The sequence below is a fragment of the Cyprinus carpio genome, chromosome A8 (assembly GCF_018340385.1).
Source record: "Cyprinus carpio isolate SPL01 chromosome A8, ASM1834038v1, whole genome shotgun sequence".
Taxonomy (NCBI): domain Eukaryota; kingdom Metazoa; phylum Chordata; class Actinopteri; order Cypriniformes; family Cyprinidae; genus Cyprinus; species Cyprinus carpio.
The window spans coordinates 4,921,858-4,942,319 of NC_056579.1; the positions used below are offsets into that span (position 1 = coordinate 4,921,858).

General features: G+C 35.9%; 1 protein-coding gene across 1 annotated transcript; it reads left to right on the forward strand.

Annotated features, from left to right (window-relative positions):
* Window positions 1-1,603: 1,603 nt before the first annotated feature.
* Window positions 1,604-18,861, forward strand: LOC109070605 (ubiquitin carboxyl-terminal hydrolase 11-like). The gene is made up of 21 exons (XM_042761737.1): window positions 1,604-1,831; window positions 2,507-2,616; window positions 3,388-3,518; window positions 3,641-3,758; window positions 5,162-5,307; window positions 5,512-5,573; window positions 7,019-7,115; window positions 7,205-7,378; window positions 7,842-8,000; window positions 8,364-8,588; window positions 8,920-9,003; window positions 9,171-9,265; window positions 9,912-10,118; window positions 10,626-10,729; window positions 11,224-11,688; window positions 11,934-12,004; window positions 13,280-13,392; window positions 13,711-13,860; window positions 14,472-14,587; window positions 14,701-14,789; window positions 17,533-18,861. Exons 1-21 carry the CDS (start codon window positions 1,722-1,724, stop codon window positions 17,695-17,697), a joined length of 2,991 nt encoding a protein of 996 aa, XP_042617671.1. The 5' UTR covers window positions 1,604-1,721; the 3' UTR covers window positions 17,698-18,861.
* The last annotated feature ends 1,601 nt before the right edge of the window (window positions 18,862-20,462 follow it).

Genomic DNA, 20,462 nt, shown 5'->3' on the forward strand with positions numbered 1-20,462 from the left:
TCAAACACCCCTTTTCAGTTTCTGGGCAATTTAAGTATTTTTAGTTCTGTGAAGCGAGCCACTATTTTCTGTGTTTTTTTGACAAACACCGCCACCTTGTGCCATATGCATAGTCCTACAGCCAAAACTCTCTGATAACAAGAACGAGGGAATGAGGTCATTTGAATGCTTTCAGCTAGCCTATAAAAAATAAAGGGATACTCCATCCCAAAATGAAAATTTTGTCATTATTCACTTACCCCCGTGTCGTTCCAAACCCGTAAAAGCTTCGTTCGTCTTCGGAACACAATTTAAAATATTTTGGATGAAAACAGGGAGGCTTGAGAATGTCCCATAGACTGCCAAATAAGTAACTGCGGAGAGGAATTGTTGAATAAAGTCGTTATTTTTGTTTTCTTCTCATACAAAAAGTATTCTCGTCGCTTCATAATGTTACAGTTGAATCACTGATGGCAGATGGACTATTCTGACGATGCTTTTCATACTTTTCTGGACCTTGACACTGTTATTTATTTATTGTTTTTTATATGGCACAGTCACAAGCCTCCCGGTTTTCACCCAAAATATCTTAAATTGTGTTCCAAAGACAAACGAAGCTTTTACGGGTTTGGAAAGACATGGAGGTAAGTGATTAATGACAAAATTTTCATTTTGGGGTGAAGTAACCCTTTAATAGTTAAATTGATAAATTAAATAATAATTAAATGCGAAAACGTATATAATCTAAATTAATATCATTGCAAAAAAAATTTAACATTACCTTTATTAGCTGAATGCATGTATAGTAGGCCTACATAACATTTTGCACTGAAAATACTTTCCATTTCTAAAGGTTTCAGTGGAATATTGTAATTAGATCGTGATATAATAATAATTTATAATAATAATAATAATAATAATAATAAAGAGTTTTATCTGATTATTGGGACACTTTTCAGCAATAATAGTTAAACGTTTCAGCAATAGTAGTTAATAAATTAATTATTGGAATAATAATGCATAAATTAGCATTTATATATAGTAGTATATATAATCGTATAATTAAATACATAGATTATATAATCTTATAAATGTAATTATTATTACAAAATGCAAAATTAAAAAAAAAAAAGTTAATGATACATTTTATTAAAGTGCGAAGATATTTATCGCAATGGTCATATATTTTTGGATATATTTTGCAAATGTGACCTAACAAAATAGGTTAGAAACAAATTCTCTTCCATCACACACGCCCTGGAGGCGTTCTCACACTTTACAACAATAATTATTAGTTTTGCATTGTTGTAAGGGGTAGATTTAGAGTTGGAGTAGTAGTTAATAAATTAATTATTGGAATAATAATTAATGCATAAATTAACATTTATATATAGTAGTATACTGTATATAATCGTATAATTAAATACATAGATTATATAATCTTATAAATGTAATTATTATTACAAAACGCAAAAAAAAAAAAAAAAAAAAAAAAAAAAAAAGTAAGGGGTAAGTTTAGGTTTGGGGTAGGTGTAGACGTTAATAAAACACAATCGAATGGGTAGAAAATTCAAATTATTGTTAGCTTCCGGTTTTTGCTGTATCCCTTTTAGCCACAACAAGTTCCGCCCCTCTCTCGCAGGGCGGAAGTTGTCATTCTAACCGCTTCCTACTTCCTCCGTCAAAACATTCCGGTGTGTCTATGCGGCTTTAACGGCGCTTTTCGGATTTTATGAGTGATTATGGCTGCGAACAGCAGCACCGGTTCGGCTACGGAGCCTCCGGGACTGGAGACCCAGTGGCGGGAGATCGACAACCTGAACCAGCAGCAGCTCCGGGCCGGAGACAGCTGGTGAGAGAAACTTCAGCCTAAATAACAAACAAACAAACATTCAATAAACAACAACAACACAGATAAAACACTAACAGTGCTCTGATGAAACTGATAACGCGCTTGGGTTTATGCGGTCTGAGTGTCTTTAGGGTCTTCAGATTTAGAAACAGACATGCCAATGTGACTGAGAGTTAAATGATCCAGACATCAAAGAAAAGAGGGAAACTAACACACAGGTCAGCTGTCAGGCCTAATAGATCGGGTTTCCTGCTTAACAGCTTCTTTAGCATCCTGAAGGTTTGACAGGTTGCTTGTCGCACCAGATTCCAACGTCGTCAACTCTAAACTGTTTCATTTCTTTTCATTTTCATTAAGCAAATGTTCACATGACCTGGTTTTATGGTGTCTAAGCTATTACTGCACTTGCTTTAAGTTTCACTTCTATCTCTAAAAGCTGTGTCAGTCTGTAATGGGAAAGTTACTTTCGGTTTGTTCTCGTTCCTTGAACAGGAAAGACTGTAATTCCCGTCATTAGAGGGCAAATGACAAGCGTTTGGTGTCTTAATTCATGTGTGACACTGTTGCCCTGTGCAGTTTACATTAAACAGATTGGTCCTAAAGCTTGTTAAATGATGTTGGACTTCTACAACCAAGCGGTGTTGAATGTGACAGATGCATGTATCTGTATTGCAGGTATTTGTTGGACAAAAGGTGGTATGATCAGTGGAAAGAGTATGTGCACACCGGGGACCAAAATTCTTCCTCCTATCCCGGGAAAATTGATAACACTGAACTCTATGAAGGTAAGTGCTGCTATGTTACCCACAAGATCCCTTAGTAGCACCATAAAACGTTTAATTTCTCATTCTCTGTAAATCTGTTCCTTTAAAGGTATAGTTGACTCGATAATTAATAATTGCTGAAAAACTACTCACCCCCAGGCCATCCAAGATTAAGTTTGTTTCTTCAACGGAACAGATTTGGAGAAATTTAATATTGCAACACTTGCTCGCAAATGGATCCTCTGCAGTGAATGGGTGCCGTCAAAATGAGAGTCCAAACAGCTGATAAAAACATCACAAGTAATCCACACGACTCCAGTCCATCAGTTAATGTTGTGAATAGTGAGAAGATGCATGTTTGTAAGAAACAAATCCATCAAGGCATCTGCTTACCAGAATATGAGTCCATAATAATGCTTCCTGCAGTGGAAAAAGTATACTGTAGAAAACTAAGTTATAGGATAAAGGACTCAGTTTAAAGTTAACTCCTTACTGATGAATTCGTTTCTTACAGACGTTTATTGAGTTTTGGATTACTATGATGTTTTTATCCTCTGTTTGGACTCTCATTCTGACGGCACCCATTCACTTGCAGAGGATCCTTTGGTGAGCAAGTGACGTAATACTACATTTATCCAACTCTGTTCCGATGAAGAAACAAACTCGCCTACGTCTTGAACGGCCTGCGAGTGAGTACATTTTCAGCATTTTTTCTTTTTTTTGGGGCAAACTATTCCTTTAATATCTGTGGAGGCAGAAGATGTTTTGAAATATTTAGTATGCTTTCTGTAGATCTGGATTCCTACCATCTTAAAGTTTGGTTTTTAGTGTATTTTGTGTTTGTCTTGGTTCTTGCAGTATTATGGAGTGGACTCTTGTCGTGGTATGACATGATGGACGATCAGCCTCCTTTGGAAAGAAAGGTAGTGTTAACAAGACTTCTGACTTTTCTTTCTATGAAATCAAAAGAGATGTTGAGTTCGAGATAGACAGTGTTTGTCATTAATCGAGGATGATGTGAAAATCATCTTCTTTCTCTTTCCAGGTTGTTGATCTTCCCAGCACTGTTAAAGTAGAGGTCTATCCTGTGGAGATCTACCTCTGTCTTTCTAGCAACCTGGAGAGTACTGTTTCTGCACGCTTCAGTCGAGCAGACAAGATACGTGAGTAAAGGCTGTTAATGGATAGAATAAATATTTGGGCAAATAAAAATATCTGATTAAAGATACATTCTCATTTTGCTTTCTGCATGTAAAATCACTGCAATGAATATCTGGGCTAGGGTTTTGTTTTCAATAAGTAATGCATCCAAAATAACAAATAATAATAAATTCAGTCCACTTTCCATCTTTGAAGATTGCTTTCTTTGTACTAAGCTCAATTTGTGATGTTTAGATCCTCTATTGATGTAAAAGGTTTTATATAACCTATAGAAATCCACAGAATTCACTAAATGTAAACTTGAAAAAGAAGGAACTTCTTTGCACATGCTTGTTTTCTCATGCAGTTGTATGCAAATGAATGGCACAAATCTGGCGTGTTTTAAACATAAATGTTTTTAGTGAAATGTTTTGCTTGTATAGTGTGTAAGTGCTATGACCTTAAACTCTTCATGGTTTGATATTTTTATTCAGTGACGTTCATACACTACTGTTCAATAGTTTGGGGTCAGTAACCATTTTCTATTTGAATGTACTTTAAAATATAATTTATTCACATGATGCAAAACAAAGTTTTTTATGCTGAGCAAGGCTGCATTTATTTGATCAAAAATACAGTAAAATTTTGAAATTTTATTACAATATGAAATTACTGTTTTCTATTTGAATATATTTTAAAATGTAATTTATACATAAGATGCAAAGCTGAATTTTTAGCATCATTACTTCAGTCTTCAGTGTCACATGATCCTACAGATGTTTTTATAATATGATGATTTGTTGCTTTTGATTTATTTTTAGTTTTTGTCAATGTTGAAAACAATTCTGGTGCTTAATAAGTTTGTGGAAACTTACATTTATATATGTTTTCGGGGTTCTTTGATTAAATAGATTCTTGAAAAATATTTTTTATAGCATTATAAATGTCTTTATTCAATTAATGCATACTTGCTGAATAAAATATTAATTAAAAAAGAAAAAAAAAAGAAAAATCATACCGACTTCAAACTCATGAACAGTAGTGTATGTTATTAAGAGTATGTCTTTTAAGTTAGATGACAGTTACATCAATACATTACTATTTCTGCTCCTAGTAACTCGTAGCTATAAGCATTGAATTATGCCTGTTAACAGGCATACTAAATGTCTTCAACTATACTTCATTTAAAAATAAACTAAATGTTTTCCTCGGCGCATCAAAAGTTCAGCTCAAGCTCTGGATTGCCAATAAATTTACAGAATGTTAGTCTCGCTTGCAAGTCTATTTTATATTTGGCATGCAAATATGTTTTGTAAACTGATGTATGAAACCCCTCAGGATATGGGCAGCCTGGTGTATCTGAGCTGCAGATCTCTGAATGCGTGCATGTGTTTAAATCTATAACATGTATATCTGTGTTTGATAGATGCTATTCATCAAAAGATACGGCAGCATTTTAATGTATCAGAGACTGCTGAGAGCCGACTGTGGATGCGGAATACGGATACGAGCTCAGAGAGGCTACGCAACCTTAACATGACTGTCCTAGACACCTGCCTCAGCTCTGGCATGGTAAAATACACACCTACCATTTACACTCTGGTCATCTATTCTGTTATGTAACAATTTGCTGACATTTACAGTAATAACTGCCAGCAACCTCGCCTTGTGGGTTTGTCATATAGACAAACCTTGCTACTATTAAATGAATGCTCTGACATGGACCACCCTGGATGTGTGTGTGTTGTGTCCTAACATGCTCTGCTCACTCTGCAGACGGTGATTATGGAGATCAGGAATGCAGATGGTACGTGGCCCACATCTAGGCCTCAGATCATGTGAGTATAAAGACACCAGCTTCCTTCTCTCGTGCACTAGTGCAAGTTTCCTTTCTGTTTTTGTTTAGGAAAATGGAAAGACACGTGTCTAAAGCACAAAACGTATACCCCATTCATTTACATCTGTGGCTAGTTGTGGTAGGTTAAATGCTTATATCTTCAAGAAATGGCAAGGCAATGAGATCAGTGTAGCACAAAAACATTTTGAAATCAATCCTGTGGTTGGTAGAAAACATTGTTCATTTTGAAAATAACTAGGACCATATTGTTTACACCCGCTGTTGAATAAGTCACTCCAGAAAACCCTCATGCTTTTGTTAAAGGGTGAAGATCATCCTTTATGGCTTTAATGCCAGAGTCTAATAAACCAGTATAGTAGGTTAAAAAGAAGATTTTTTGGAACTAAAGAGCTCAATGTGTTTTGAACGTTAGAACTCAAGAGTTCCTTCCCAGATCAAAAAAAAAAATTTACTGAACCTTGGCAGCCAAAATGACTTGCTCTACACTTCCACAACCTTATGATGTGATAATCTTTTACAGTGTCATAAAACACTGTGTTATAGTCAAGATTCATATAGTGCTCTCCACAATATACATTGTTTCAAAGCAGCGTTACTGAAAGTCATGATTTTAATGTATTAAATTAATATCTTTATGCCTTGTAGTTCATGCCAGATTAGAGCTGGGTGATAATGTAGTTTACATTTTGTGACAATTCAAGCAAACAAGCAGTTGTGATTTGCTATATAGCAAATATCACTTTACATGAGTGTACTGTATGTATGCAAATGTAATATATTTCCAACTTTATATATATAATATAGTTACATTTTTGTGACGAAAAAATCAGGCAGTTGAGATTTGCTATATAGTATTATTTATATCACATGAGTGTACTGTATATATGCGAACATTATATTTGGAGCTGTGAACATGAACAATAACAGCGAATTTTGCTATAAAGTGTACGTACTGCTTTATGTGAGTGTACTGAATGTAGGCAGGTAAAGTACTATATACAACTTTCAGTATATCTCTGGGTGATATTATAGGTGACATTAATATAATAAAGTTTATGGTCATGGATTGTGTGGTTTTTAGCTGAGAAGTATAACAGATGGCCTTAAAATTGAATTCTTAATTGTAATTTTATTCTAACTGTTAAAGAGAAGAAAATTGTTGTATAAAAACTAATTATAACTGGTTGTGCTGCAAAACATTTTACTAAAGTTATAATTCTCAAAAAGAATTAAAACCTAGCAAGCTACCTACCTAGCCAACATTTTTGGCCACCGTAAATATGTTTGAAAGTTTGTCCAAATCAAAAATTGAAATGCAGTTATCTCATGCAGAAATGCTGTGTAGGTGGGTAGCTCTCTGGACTTTAAAACATCACTTGGATTTTATTTAATATTTGGAATTGATATGGAAATCTGTGTCTCCAGGCGGAACTCTGCTGATGAGGACTCGTATCAAGGCCCTCCTGGAGTGTGTGGCCTCACAAACCTAGGCAACACCTGTTTCATGAACTCAGCTTTACAGGTCAGAGGTCATGAACACTGAACACTCAGAACTCATAACTTTTACAAAAGGCATTTCTTAAAGTGAAGTGTGCATTTCTCCCCCTGCAGTGTCTAAGTAATACGCCGCCACTGACTGAGTACTTTCTGAAGAACTCATATCTGGAGGAGCTGAACTTCACCAACCCTCTGGGCATGAAGGGTGAAATTGCAGAAGCATACGCAGATGTCATCAAACAGATGTGGTCAGGCAGGCACTATTCTGTGGTTCCTCGGGTATTTAAGGTAACCTAATTGTAGTGATCACTCTGCATTTGCATTTGTAGTGCAAAACTTGTTCACAGACACCAGCAGAGCTCAAATCAGTTCATTTCAGATACTATACTGTTTCCCCTCTTCTTCATACGATTGCCTCTCTGCTTTCCTGTCAATAAAGGTTTAATAATAAAAGCTTAATATGCAAAAACAACTACGAGTACAATAATCGTTGAATGTTTTTGGAAGACATCTCTTCTGCTCACTATGTCTGCATTTATTTGATCTATTATTTATGTAATGTTTTATTTAATACAGTCAAACAGTAATATTGTGAAATATTATTACAATTTAAATTAACTGTTTTCTATTTGAATATATTTTAAAATATTTTCATTTACAGGCTTTAAACGCTAAAATCCTGTGTGTTTTTAGTGTTGCTCCATTAGTAGTGCAGAAAATTAAGCAGCATTGTTTGTGTACGTCTTTGCAGACTAAGGTAGGCCACTTTGCGTCACAGTTTCTGGGCTACCAGCAACACGACTCTCAGGAGCTGCTGTCTTTCCTGTTGGACGGTCTACATGAAGACCTCAACCGGGTCAAAAAGAAGGAGTATATTGAACTCAGGGATGCTGATGGCAGACCTGACCAGGTGCTTTACACACACACACACACACACACACACTATAGTACACAAAGAATAACTCGCGTAATGTGCACCTCATGCCATATATCAGTGACACATATCACTTTATTAATAGTTCATTTATCAAATGCTGTTGTCACTCTTTTTTATAAACAAAGTGTGCAAATGAATAAATAAATTCCATTCTATTTTATTCGGTTGTAAGTTATTAAAAAAAATATCTGGTGATTCATTTGTTATCAACCAGTTTTTCCAGCTTAGTCTCTGTAAAATCCACTATTGGTCAACCTCTAAACGTAACCATATTAATGTCTCTACAACAAAACAAAGTTTTCCTATGAGAACCTCATTTCTATTTATTGCTTACAGGAAGTGGCTGAGGAAGCATGGCGCAACCATTTGCGGCGGAACGATTCAGTCATCGTCGACACATTCCACGGGTTGTTTAAGTCAACGCTGGTGTGTCCCCAGTGCAACAAGGTCTCTGTGACCTTCGACCCCTTCTGCTACTTGAGCGTGCCCTTACCTGTTAGTAAGGAGAGGGTCATGGAGGTGTTCTATGTGTCACTGGATCCCACGGCCAAACCCACCCAGGTTTGTATAATGTCATATAATGAAAAAAACAGCAAAATGCTCAATCATTTTTGTCAGGAAAAGCAGCATATGTGCAGCACGACAGACACGCTCATTATGAGTGAGCCCATGCTATGAGTTTGGCAGATGTGAATGATGTTGCACTGCAGGTTTGTAAACAGGAAGACAGCTGGTGGTGTGTGATGATGTCATCAGAACCGGTTTTGCTTAAGGCAAAGTAGTCTGACATTTCTCTTGAACAGCGTTTAGTAAGGATTCAGTAAAACCACTGCTTAACTGAGAGTTTTGTTCATCCTGATGACTGATGAATGTGTCTGTCTTCCCTCTGCAGTATCGTCTGATTGTCCCTAAAGCTGGCCGAGTGATTGACTTGTGCGCTGCCCTCTCTCAGGCAACAGGCATCCCTCCCAGCCAGGTTCAAACAAGCCTTTTAACTACTGAAACACTGGCAAAATGTATTGACGAATTTTTATTGATATAATCTTGGTTTGATTAATGATATGACCCTGTATCCTTGTCGTCAAGAATCTAAACCCATTTAAAGTTTTTGTTCTGAGCTCATAATTGGTCTGCTCTTCACAGATGGCTGTGGCTGATGTTTTCAATCACCACTTCTATAGGATTTACCAAACTGACGAATTCTTAAGCTGTATATTGGACCGGGACGATATATTTGTGTAAGATAGAACTAATCTGAGTAAATGGCTTTAATTGTACATACACGGCAACACGCTGTATATTGGACCGGGACGATATATTTGTGTAAGATAGAACTAATCTGAGTTAACGGCTTTAATTTCCAAATACCTGACAATATTGTCCATGATATATTCATGAAAAATATATATATACACACACACAATTGGTATAGAAAAGAATCACCCCCCTTCAAAATAATCACATTTTGTTGCTTTTTATGTTGGTGTTAAATCTTTCACTTGGATGTTATAAGTTGCACTGAGTAAATACAGCTGGATAATGTATATATATATATATATATATATATATATATATATATATATATATATATATATATATATATATATATATATATATATATATAATATATATATATATATTTCCTTTTAAAATATAATATATCTATTTTCAAATATATATTATATATATAATATATACATTTCCTTATAAAAAAATATTTTTTTTTAGTGTCTAGTTTTTTTTTTTTTCAATTCATATAATGTAGTTTATTTCAAAATATAATTCACAATGCATTAAGTTGACCTTTTAAGGAAAGAAAACTAAAATATGTATCAAAGATGCATCTCCAGACAATTGGCTGAGTTTTGTGGTGTGTTGATGCAGGTATCAGCTGAGCAGTGGTTGCGTGGATCAGGATGGTGAGGAGGTGGTAATGGCCATCTACATGCGTGAACGCTCCCATTACAGAGATTACGGCTCGGGCAGCAACAGCTACGGCACCTCCCTGTTCGGTCACCCGCTGCTGATATCTGTGCCACGCGCCCAGTGCACACGGGAAGATCTTTACCAGCTCCTCCTGAAAAGACTGGCGTAAGTCTAGCTAGTTTAGTTTTATTAAGCTAGTTTTGATTAAATATCGGGATCCCTTAGGTTTCAGTATGCTGTACATTTATTATTTTTGTTTTGAGTATGCTGTACGATAGACATTATTTCAACAATAAAACAAAAACATTTATATTAATACTACTATAAAAATGTTACCAGATATGTATGTCCTGGAATTTTAATTGAATAAAAAAAATTTAATTATACAGATGCTTTGCATTTTTCCTTTATTATGTTTTTTTTTTAACTGCGTCGTATTGATTATTGTCCATAAAAATATTTTTGTACATATTTTACTGCTAGCAGATGCAGTCAATTATACGTTTCTTTGTATAAATGCATCTGGTAAATAACTGCTTCTTGTATCTTCTGTGATCATATGGTGTTATTGTGCTTGTTTATTTCAGTATCACTGGTTTTCGAGTGCATTTTGTTGTGATGTGATTTTTATGGGTTGCCATTCATATGTTTCATGAGTGTGTCCTTGCATAGGCGATATGTCCGTCCACTAGACCCTTCAGAAGAAGTAGAGGAGGAAGAAGAAGAAGAAGAAGAGGAAGAGTTGTACAAGGCACAGACCAATGGAGTTAGTGATGGTATAACTTTGTTTTTTATTTTAAAAGAAATTAATACTTTTATTCTGCGAGGATGCATTTAATCTATTAAAGGTGACGGTGAAGTCATTCATAATGTTACAGAAGATTCCTATTTCAAATAAATGCTGATCTTTTAAACCTTTTATTCATCAAAGAATCTTGATAAAAATTTAATGGTTTCCAAAAAAAAATATTAAGCAGCACAACTGTTTTAATGTTTCTTAAGAAATGTTTCTTGAGCAGCAAATCCGCATATTATGATTTCTGAAGGATCATGTGACACTGAAGATTGGAGTAATGACTGCTGATAATTCAGCTTTGCATCACAGGAATAAATTACATTTTAACATATATATTTAAATGGAACAAAGTTATTTCACTGTATTTTTAATCAAATAAATGCATGCATTTTGATGAGCATAAGAGACTTCTTTCAAAAAACGTAAATTGACTCCAAGCATTTAGTGTACCAATAATGATTCATTTCTGAACAGATGAAGGTGAGGAAGACTCTAAGGAGGCGGGGCCATCCAAGAAAAAGGAAGAGACTCAAGAAAGCAGTCAAACCGAAGAGCAGAACAACTGCCAATCAGAAGCCAGCCCGAGCAGCGAGGGGGAGGAGAGAGCTGAGGAGGAGGAGTTGAGCAGCGAACCAGACCGGGGCAGCAGTACGGAGGAGGGCCAATCAGCATGCGGTAGCACTGACACCAACTCCCAAGATGCCACTGACGGGGACCAAAGTGCTGGCGCGGAACCTTCGGGAAAGGAGGAAGAGGACGAAGATGAGGATGAGGAAGAAGAGGAGCCTGCATCTTGTGCACAGGCAAATAAGAGGCTTCCGGGAAGACGACGCTACACTGAGAGGCGGAAAAAAGCCCTCTTTACCATGCAGGCGGTCAACTCTAATGGTACCACAGAGCGAGGGATGGGAGAGACAGATGGCAGCTTCTCTTTCAGCTGTAAGTGCACTCTAATGAGAAACTCAATTTATAACAGACTTCTCTACACATCTGATGCTTTTGTACAACTTTAGGGTCATGTGCAGACAAGTGAGGGTCATAACAAAGTGAGATTGCATGTCTTTTATCTCTCCGGCTGCTCAATTCACATCTTTTCATAGTCACATTTGGTATCTTTTAATTTGTTGCGTTCATAAGCGCAAATGTTGCTGCTCCTAATGGCGTGACTCACTGTTTCTTTTTAGCTCAGCCATATATCGCCATCGACTGGGACCCTGACATGAAGAAGAAGTACTACAATGAGAATGAAGCCGAGGTAGGATTACTAATGAACTCTTTTATCCTTAAGAAATGCTTTGCGTCTGTTCTTTTACTAGGAAATGAATGTAATCTCTCATACATGGATCAATCCAGTCTATTCCATTAGAGGTTTAGTGTCATACTCTTAGATGGCAGTCGTGGCCTAAAGGTTAGAGAGTCGGACTTGTAACTCAAAGGGTCAAGGGTTCGAGTCTGGGGAGAGTGAATCTACAAGTGCTCTCTTCCACCCTCAATATCATGACTGAGGTGAAACCCTTGAAATTGCAAGGCACCGAACCCCCAACTGCTCCTCAGGCGCTGCAGCAAAAATGGCTGCCCACTGCTCTGTGTGTGTGTTCACGGTGTGTGTATGTGTGTGTGTGTGTGTGTGTGTGTGTGTGTGTTCACTACTCACTGCTGTGTGTGCACACTTGTGTGGGATAAATGCAGAGGATAAATTCCGAATATGGGACACCATACTTGACTCAATTTTGTTTGATTTTTGCTTTGGTTTTATTGTGTTTATCCTAATGCAGTGATAAGTCAGGTCACCTTCACTTATATACAGCTCTATACAATACAGATTGTTTCAAAGCAACTGAAAATAACAGATATGCAACTTCTGCTGTAAAGCAGATCTAAAAAGATTATTCAACTGAAGTCAGTTCAGAGTTGATTCAGTTCAGTAACGGTGTAAAGTTGCTCAATTTCTGAAACAAGTTCAATTCAGCTATAAGCAGCTCTACTAGCTCAATTCTTTTCAAGTTTTGTTCTCATCCGAAAGTGTCAGTGCAGTCAAAAAAAATAATATTACTGAATGTAAAGTGTTTTAAATCAGCACTGCATTGCCTAGCTTTTCTCTTATTTATTTATTTATTTAATTTATCAAAAACAGTGGTTCTCATCCCAACACAGCACCAAAGTTTATGTACAATAATGTAAACATCATTAAAATAAATAAATAAACATATTGTTTCCATTCCTACGCTAGGTAATATTCTATTTATTGTGCTATCCTAAATATGCATTAGTTACATTTTTTCAAAAAATAGCATTTATCATTGTTTTTCTTGAATGTCCATGACCTCACCTTGTACCTCACCAGTCAGGAACCACTGGTCTGCTCTTACAGTGATTTTTAAAAGTTTTTAAAATATGCATAAACGCAATATTAATTTGATCCTTTAATTAATTAAATATCAAAATCCTTTAGTTTCGGTCTTGGCTGTTTCGAGCTATGCAAACTGCATCAATTCTGTTGCAAACACATGTTTTTAATGTGTTTATGCAGAAATATATAAAGGATCAGAGCATGGATGTCCCTCACCAGCAAACCACAGTACAGCTGCAGGAATGTTTAGAGCTCTTCACAACAGTAGAGACACTGGAAGAGGAAAACCCCTGGTAATCTACTACTTGGTTCTATCACAGATTCTAGCCTTTTATTCCAATCTATCCTTTATGAGCATGAAGAAAGAGGAATATTTTGTGTTGTTATTTATATATTAAACTAACGATGAGATAAAAATAATAATTGGTTCAAATAAAGTATCAAAACCAAGTAATCACATGGATTTATTGAACATCACTGTTAAAATATGTAATATATTTGCATTAATTTAAAGCCAGAAGCATTTGTTTCATAATTTCTAGAGATGTATTTAAAGAACAAGTTTGCTTCCTCTGCACATGTAACTTTGTCTTTGTTTATGTGGTCTGTAGGTATTGTCCGACATGTAAAAAGCATCAGCTTGCCACTAAGAAACTGGATCTGTGGTCTTTGCCAGAGGTTCTTATTATCCATTTAAAGCGTTTCTCCTACACAAAATACTCTCGAGAGAAACTGGATACCATCGTGGAGTTCCCCCTGCGGTAAGATGAAGTACTGTTTGTCAGATGAAGACATACATACATACATACATACACTAGTGTCCAAAAGGTTTGGGCTGGTAGAATTTTTAAAGGGTTAGTTCACCCAAAAATGAAAATCAGCCCATAAATTACTCACCTTCAAGTCATCCTAGGTGTATATGACTTTCTTCTTTCAAACGAATCCAGTCAGAGTTATATTAAAAACTGTCTTTGATCTTTCAAGCAGTTTAATGGCAATCAGCGGGTGTTGCAGTGCTTCAGTCTAAAAGAAGTTAAATAAAAAAACGCATTGATTCGCTACAGCTGTGTGAGACACTTTTTATTAAGGATGGGCGCATTTTATTTCACATCTTTTGGACTGTACAATTGTAAATGTTATTTATTCAGTAATTCATTTATTCTTGTGTAATGGTGATATACTGAATAATTATAGTGGAAAAATAGAGTCATAAATGTTCCTTCACATCCTCCTCTATAAATTAGTTAGCAACCTTTATATAGCAAACTAACTATCTTCAGTGGTTGATTTTCAAACTATTACATTTGTTTCCATTTGTTTCCATATGTTGTTATTGCTCTGGTGAAAAGCAGCTCTCATTCTTTGACTGCAGGGATTTGGACTTCTCAGGTTTCCTCCTAAAGAAGACCGTGAACAGTACTGAACCTCCCTGTAGATATGACCTGATCGCTGTGTCCAACCACTACGGCGGACTCCGAGACGGTCACTGTATGCATCAGTCTTTTTAGCTTTTATTAAACCGCATTAATGTCAAAAATTGCATGCTATTTTGATTAGTGACAATAACATTACACAAATATTTATTTTTTGTCCTCTTCTAGATACTAGTTATGCCCGGAACAAGGATAATGGTCAGTGGTATTACTTTGACGACAGCAAGGTGACCTATGCAAGGGAGGAACAAATAGTGGTGAGATTAATGCACCTTTCTGTGGTTGGCTTTATCAACATGAAATCAATATAGACCCTTTGTTTTTTATTAAATTTGATTCATCAGTGCATGCTCTTCTAAAATGAAATGTTTGTTTTTCCTCAAAATACAATAACTTTCTCAGCCTCCGAAATGACTTGGCCACACGTGTCCAAAAAAAGACTGATCTGTTTAAAATGATGTCCACAACAATTGGTCATATCAGTGGACTAGAGTTGTTTTATTCTACACAAACTCTTGGTGGCTGCTCCCAAATTTTTAGCCTGGATCTCAAATCCAGGTGTAATTTGGGAGTTGGCTAATAATAATATAATTAAAGATACAATTCCAGGGGTTCATACAAGGTGCTTGAAGTATTTGAATTTGACTTTTTGAATTTAAGTCCTGGAAAACCCTTGAAAACAGCCATATTTATGAAAAAGTACTTGAATGTTTAAAAGGCAGTATATAAAAAATTTGTGATAATTTTTGTTTTGGATAAAAACAGTTATTTTCCCGCAAAATTAACGATGCAACGCGTCTGATATAAATACAGAACCATTTCTCTTGAACGCACGATATCTCACAATATTACTCCTTGAGGTGAAATTCGGTCTTGTGAAGTCAGTAAAAAGTTGATTTTGTGGTGAAACCTTAGATAGTGCTTGCATTATATTGTTCGGTCTTTTATTGCATGTGCTGTTTGTTTGGGTTTCATTTGGGAATGCAAATAAAGTCTGAGGCGTTTTGTGTTGCACTGTTATCATTTAAGTATCATTTACTCATTTACATATGAATTAGCTTGGAGCATGTCTCCATCTCAGCTGCTCGGTCCACAAACTCCTCCTCTGCGTATGCTGTGAGCTTGGGTTGCTTAACGTTTATCTGGTAAAAAGGTGTGTATTATCTCTCTAGATTTATAACGTAAATCATTTATAAAACGATGCAAACACAGGAGAATACATTAACATATTTCTATTAAGTCTACGTGATATGTTATACATTGCAATTTCAAAATAAAGGTCCTCTGCAGGTATTTGTTATAATACATAATGTAGGTTATGTTCATATTATTTATAGGCATATTACATATTTTAACAGTGATGTTCAATAAATCCATGTGATTACTTGGTTTTGATACTTTATTTGAACCAATTATTATTTTTATCTCATCGTTAGTTTAATATATAAATGTAGTCTTCAGGTTAATCATATATTCATTAAAAACAATTACTTTGAATAAGTAAAGCAATAATAGTATCTTTGCCATAGTATCTTTTCAAATTGCCACAGCCATTGCATGCTTTGCATGTGCTGCACTTTATTTGAACCATTTTTTTTTTATTCGTTCATTTATTAGAATTTGAAAGATAATAACGATATTGTGATCTCTGATTTTAGTCCTTGAAAACGAAAAAAGTAGTGCTTAAAGTCCTTGAAAGTCCTGGAATTTAATTTTGCAGTTTCTGTACAAAATTATGCGATTCATAATTCATTACTATTTAGTGCTTTTATAGTGCTTAATTGTGATTCATGAAAGTACATCTCGTCAGTAAAGCCGGTTCTGTAAACAGTGGTAAATCTCTACACGTCGGTGCTCTCGCATGGAGCAGCATTTACTACACAGAGCCGTTGTTCACTGACGAGCAAAACATACACAAAATATGATCGTGGTTTTGTGCAGCTTGTCAGTGAACATCGGCTCTGTGTAGTAAATGCTGCTCCACGTAAAAGCATGCATGAGTAGAGATTTACAGCAGATTACAGAACCGGCTTTACTGACGAGATGCGCATTAAATCATTTCAATATTTATCGTGCATCCCTAATAAGCACAATATGACAAAAGTTTGGGGTCAGTATTTTTTAAGACTTTAATACTTTTATTCAGCAAGTATGCATTAAACTGATCACAAATGATAGATAAGACATATATAATGTTACAAAACTGTTCTTTTGAACATTCTATTCATCAAAGGATCCTGAAAATTTAGCAATTTCCACAAAAATATTAAGTGTTAAGTGTTTCCCACAGCCTCACACTCTATTTGTGTCGGCACTCCCCCGCCCCCATATATACATATATATGTAAATTAATTTTCTGCCAGCAGGAGGCGCTTTAAGAGCGGGAGAGATACAGGATTCTCCGGTAACGGCTGTAAAGCAGCGCTGAGCTCACAAACGCTGCCTTTATCAAGCATTACATGCAAAATGAAATGAAAATTAAATCGAAAATTTTCTAACTACAGTCGGTTTCCTTCTGAAATACAATGATATAAAAACACCGGCATCGGTTTTTGATTTTGAAACGTGCAGTGCTCATGTTTATTCAATGAATTCAAAGCCTTTTGGAAAATCGTTTTGTGGCGGTCAGTTTTGATATTGTGGTGGCCCGCCACAAATAAATAAATGTGTGGGAAACTCTGGTGTTTTCAATATTGATAATAAAAAGAAATGTTTCTTGAGCAGCAAATCAGCATATTAGAATGATTTCTGAAGGATCATGTGACTGGAGTAATGATGCTGAAAATTTAGCTTTGCATCAGAGGAATAAAGTACATTTTAAAATGTATTTAAAATCGAAAAACAGTGACTTTAAATTGTAATAATATTTCACAGTATTTCTGTTTTCACTGTATTTTTTGACCATTTAAATGCAGCCTTGGTGAGCATAACAGACTTCTTTCAAAAACAAATAAACAGTCGCTGGTCACTGAAACGTTCACTCTCCCTCTATTCTTGTAGACCAGTGCAGCCTACCTCCTGTTCTACCAGCGCCAAGACAAGATCCGCCAGCCCACCATCCCTCCACCCATACCCTCCTCCACCCAGCCAGAGAACCACATCTCATCCCAGACCTGTGATGGCATGGATGGAGCCGCTTCCTGTGTCAGCATGGAGACGGACTGATTTCTGTCCTTTTGTCTTTTACACGTTCTCTTTCATTCATTCTTTCTCACTCTTATCTCTTCCATTCTTGCATACTGTCTATCATCTTAATCAACAGAAACTTGAACCTCCGCCTCTGCTCTGACACTGACAGGAAGTGTGAGGCTGGGGCAACTCTCTCAGGCTGGTGCAATAGCATCATGGGGTTGGGAATACAGATTTACGTGTTTTTTTTTTCTTTATGACGAACTCAAAGAAACGGGTTAGGCTGGTAGCGGCGGATTCAGTCGCTTCAGTGACGATGAGAATTCAGAGAATGAGGTTTGCGCTGCAGTTCATCATCACTGACCTGTTCTTTATTTTTTTTCTAAGCTTGCTTTTCTGAGCTAGCTCAGCTGCTGTCCACGGTGGTGATGTTTGATCTGAACGTACAACCTTCAGCTGCACTGTTTAGCATCATGAATCAGGCCTTCTGTTTATTCCATCTCATTGTTTCAAGCAGTGACGTTCATCGTGGGCGCTATTAGCAGGGATGGTTGGGATGGGGGTTTCTCATATCAGGGATGTCATGTTCAGAGATGCTGCTTCAGATTTCTGAGATCTTCTTGTTAAAAGGTGGGTGGAGAAATAGGTGGAGGTAAATGAGAAATAACTTTCTGTCCGCTCACTTGTGAACTATTTATTTTCGTAATTGCTAGATCCTTATGTGGAGTGAGAGATTATAAATGTAAAGAGCGGCTTCTAAAGATTTATTTTCATTCTTTTGATGGTTTTTTTCATCTGTCGTAAGGTCTGGGAAAAGCCACTCTGTTGCTGGACACAAACGGATGCCTGTTTTCCAGCAAGAATTGGCTTTTTTATCTTAATTGAAAGAAAATGCACGGCAAGATTTAAATATTATATTTTTTTTGACTAACTGCGTGCAATTTATAACGAACTCTTTGGAGCAATGAGACTATTTCAGCAAAGTGCTTTCTGGATAGAGCTCTTTACGTGATGATTTTTAAGGCACCTATGTACAGTATTTTTGTATTGTAATAAATGTATTATCTTTGATCATTTGGATCAGATGCTGGGAATGGGGGAGCTTTCATTTTATTTTGATAATTATAGATTGAATATATAATTGTATACACATCTTTTGATATGAATAAATGCTGACTATAAAGTCAAGGTTAGATTGGACACATTTGACTTCCATTTACATTGATTTACCTCTGAATAAAAGGATGTTTAGATCCTTTGGCAACGGGAAATGCATTCCCTCGGTTCATACAGATTGCATATTAACATTTCTCAGTTGCTCATAGTGTTGTAATTCATTTGGCCCACCGTGTAAAGATCTTTTAGAAAATGTTTTTTTATTTGCACTTCCCATTAAGTGACTGCTTTATTGCGTTCCTCAGATAATAATGGATACAGTTTATCGCACTGTTCTATGAGAGATGTATAAACATATTACATATGTGGGAGGAGCATTTAAAGGGAAACTCCACCCCAAAATGAAAATTTTGTCATTAATCACTTACCCCCATGTCGTTCCAAACCCGTAAAAGCTCTGGTCATCTTCAGAACACAATTTAAGATATTTTGGATGAAAACTGGAAGGCTTGAGACTGTCCCATAGACTGCCAAGTAAATAACAGTGTCAAGGTCCATAAAAGGTATGAAAGTCGTCGTCAGAATACTCCATCTGCCATCAGACATGCAATCTGGGTTATATGAAGCGACGGGAACACTTTTTGTAAGCGAAGAAAACAAAAATTTCTTTGTCAACGGCCTCCTCTGTGTCTCTCCATATCACCTTATGCTGTGTATGCTCTTCTGTGACATCTGCGCCACAAGGATGCGCTGTTTCTACATGTATTCCTGGAGGAATGACCTGCCCAACTCAATCTGAGCAGCTGAGTCCTTAGCCATCTTTAAGAATCGGCTTAAAACACATCTCTTCCATCTTTATTTGACCCTCTAACTTTTTCACTCACTATTGTAATTCTATTTAAAAAAAAAAAAACTACCTTTTTAATCTTTTTGTATTCTATCTATTTTCTTTTCATTTATTATACAATTATAAAAAAAGACCTCTAACACTAGCTTGCTCTATTCTTTTTCTGTTCTATCTGTTTTCTTTTTATTATTATATTATTTAAAAGCCCTTGTTACGTATATTGCGTTTAGGCTAACTGAGAGTTGTTATAGCACTTATATATCATTGCTCTTTTGTTGTTTTTGATTGCTTCCATTGTCCTCATTTGTAAGTCGCTTTGGATAAAAGCGTCTGCTAAATGACTAAATGTAAATGTATTTAGCTTTGATTTGAAATAAAACAGCGAATCCTTGTGGTGGGGATGACACAAAATAGCATACACAGCATACGGTGATATGGAGACAAGCCTCCCTGTTTTCACCCATAATATCTAAAATTGTGTTCAGAAGACGAGTGGAGCTTTTACGGGTTTGGAACGACATGGTGGTAAGTGATTAATGACAAAATTTTCATTTTGGGGTAGAGTATCCCTTTAATACATTCAGTATGTTCTAATGTCTAATATAATAACAGAGGTGAATCTCACAAAACCTGTCCAGAGCAAAAGATAAAAGAAACAAAGGAAAAATATGAAATTGTATTTTTATTGATAAAATAAAGCATTTTGACATTTTCATGACAACTCAACATTCCAAAATGCTGTATGAAAATGTCTGTACATCATGATAGTATTTGTTTACTTAATTTGTACAGATTTAATTAAAAATAAAATGCATTAATAGAAAATTGCAAATGCCGG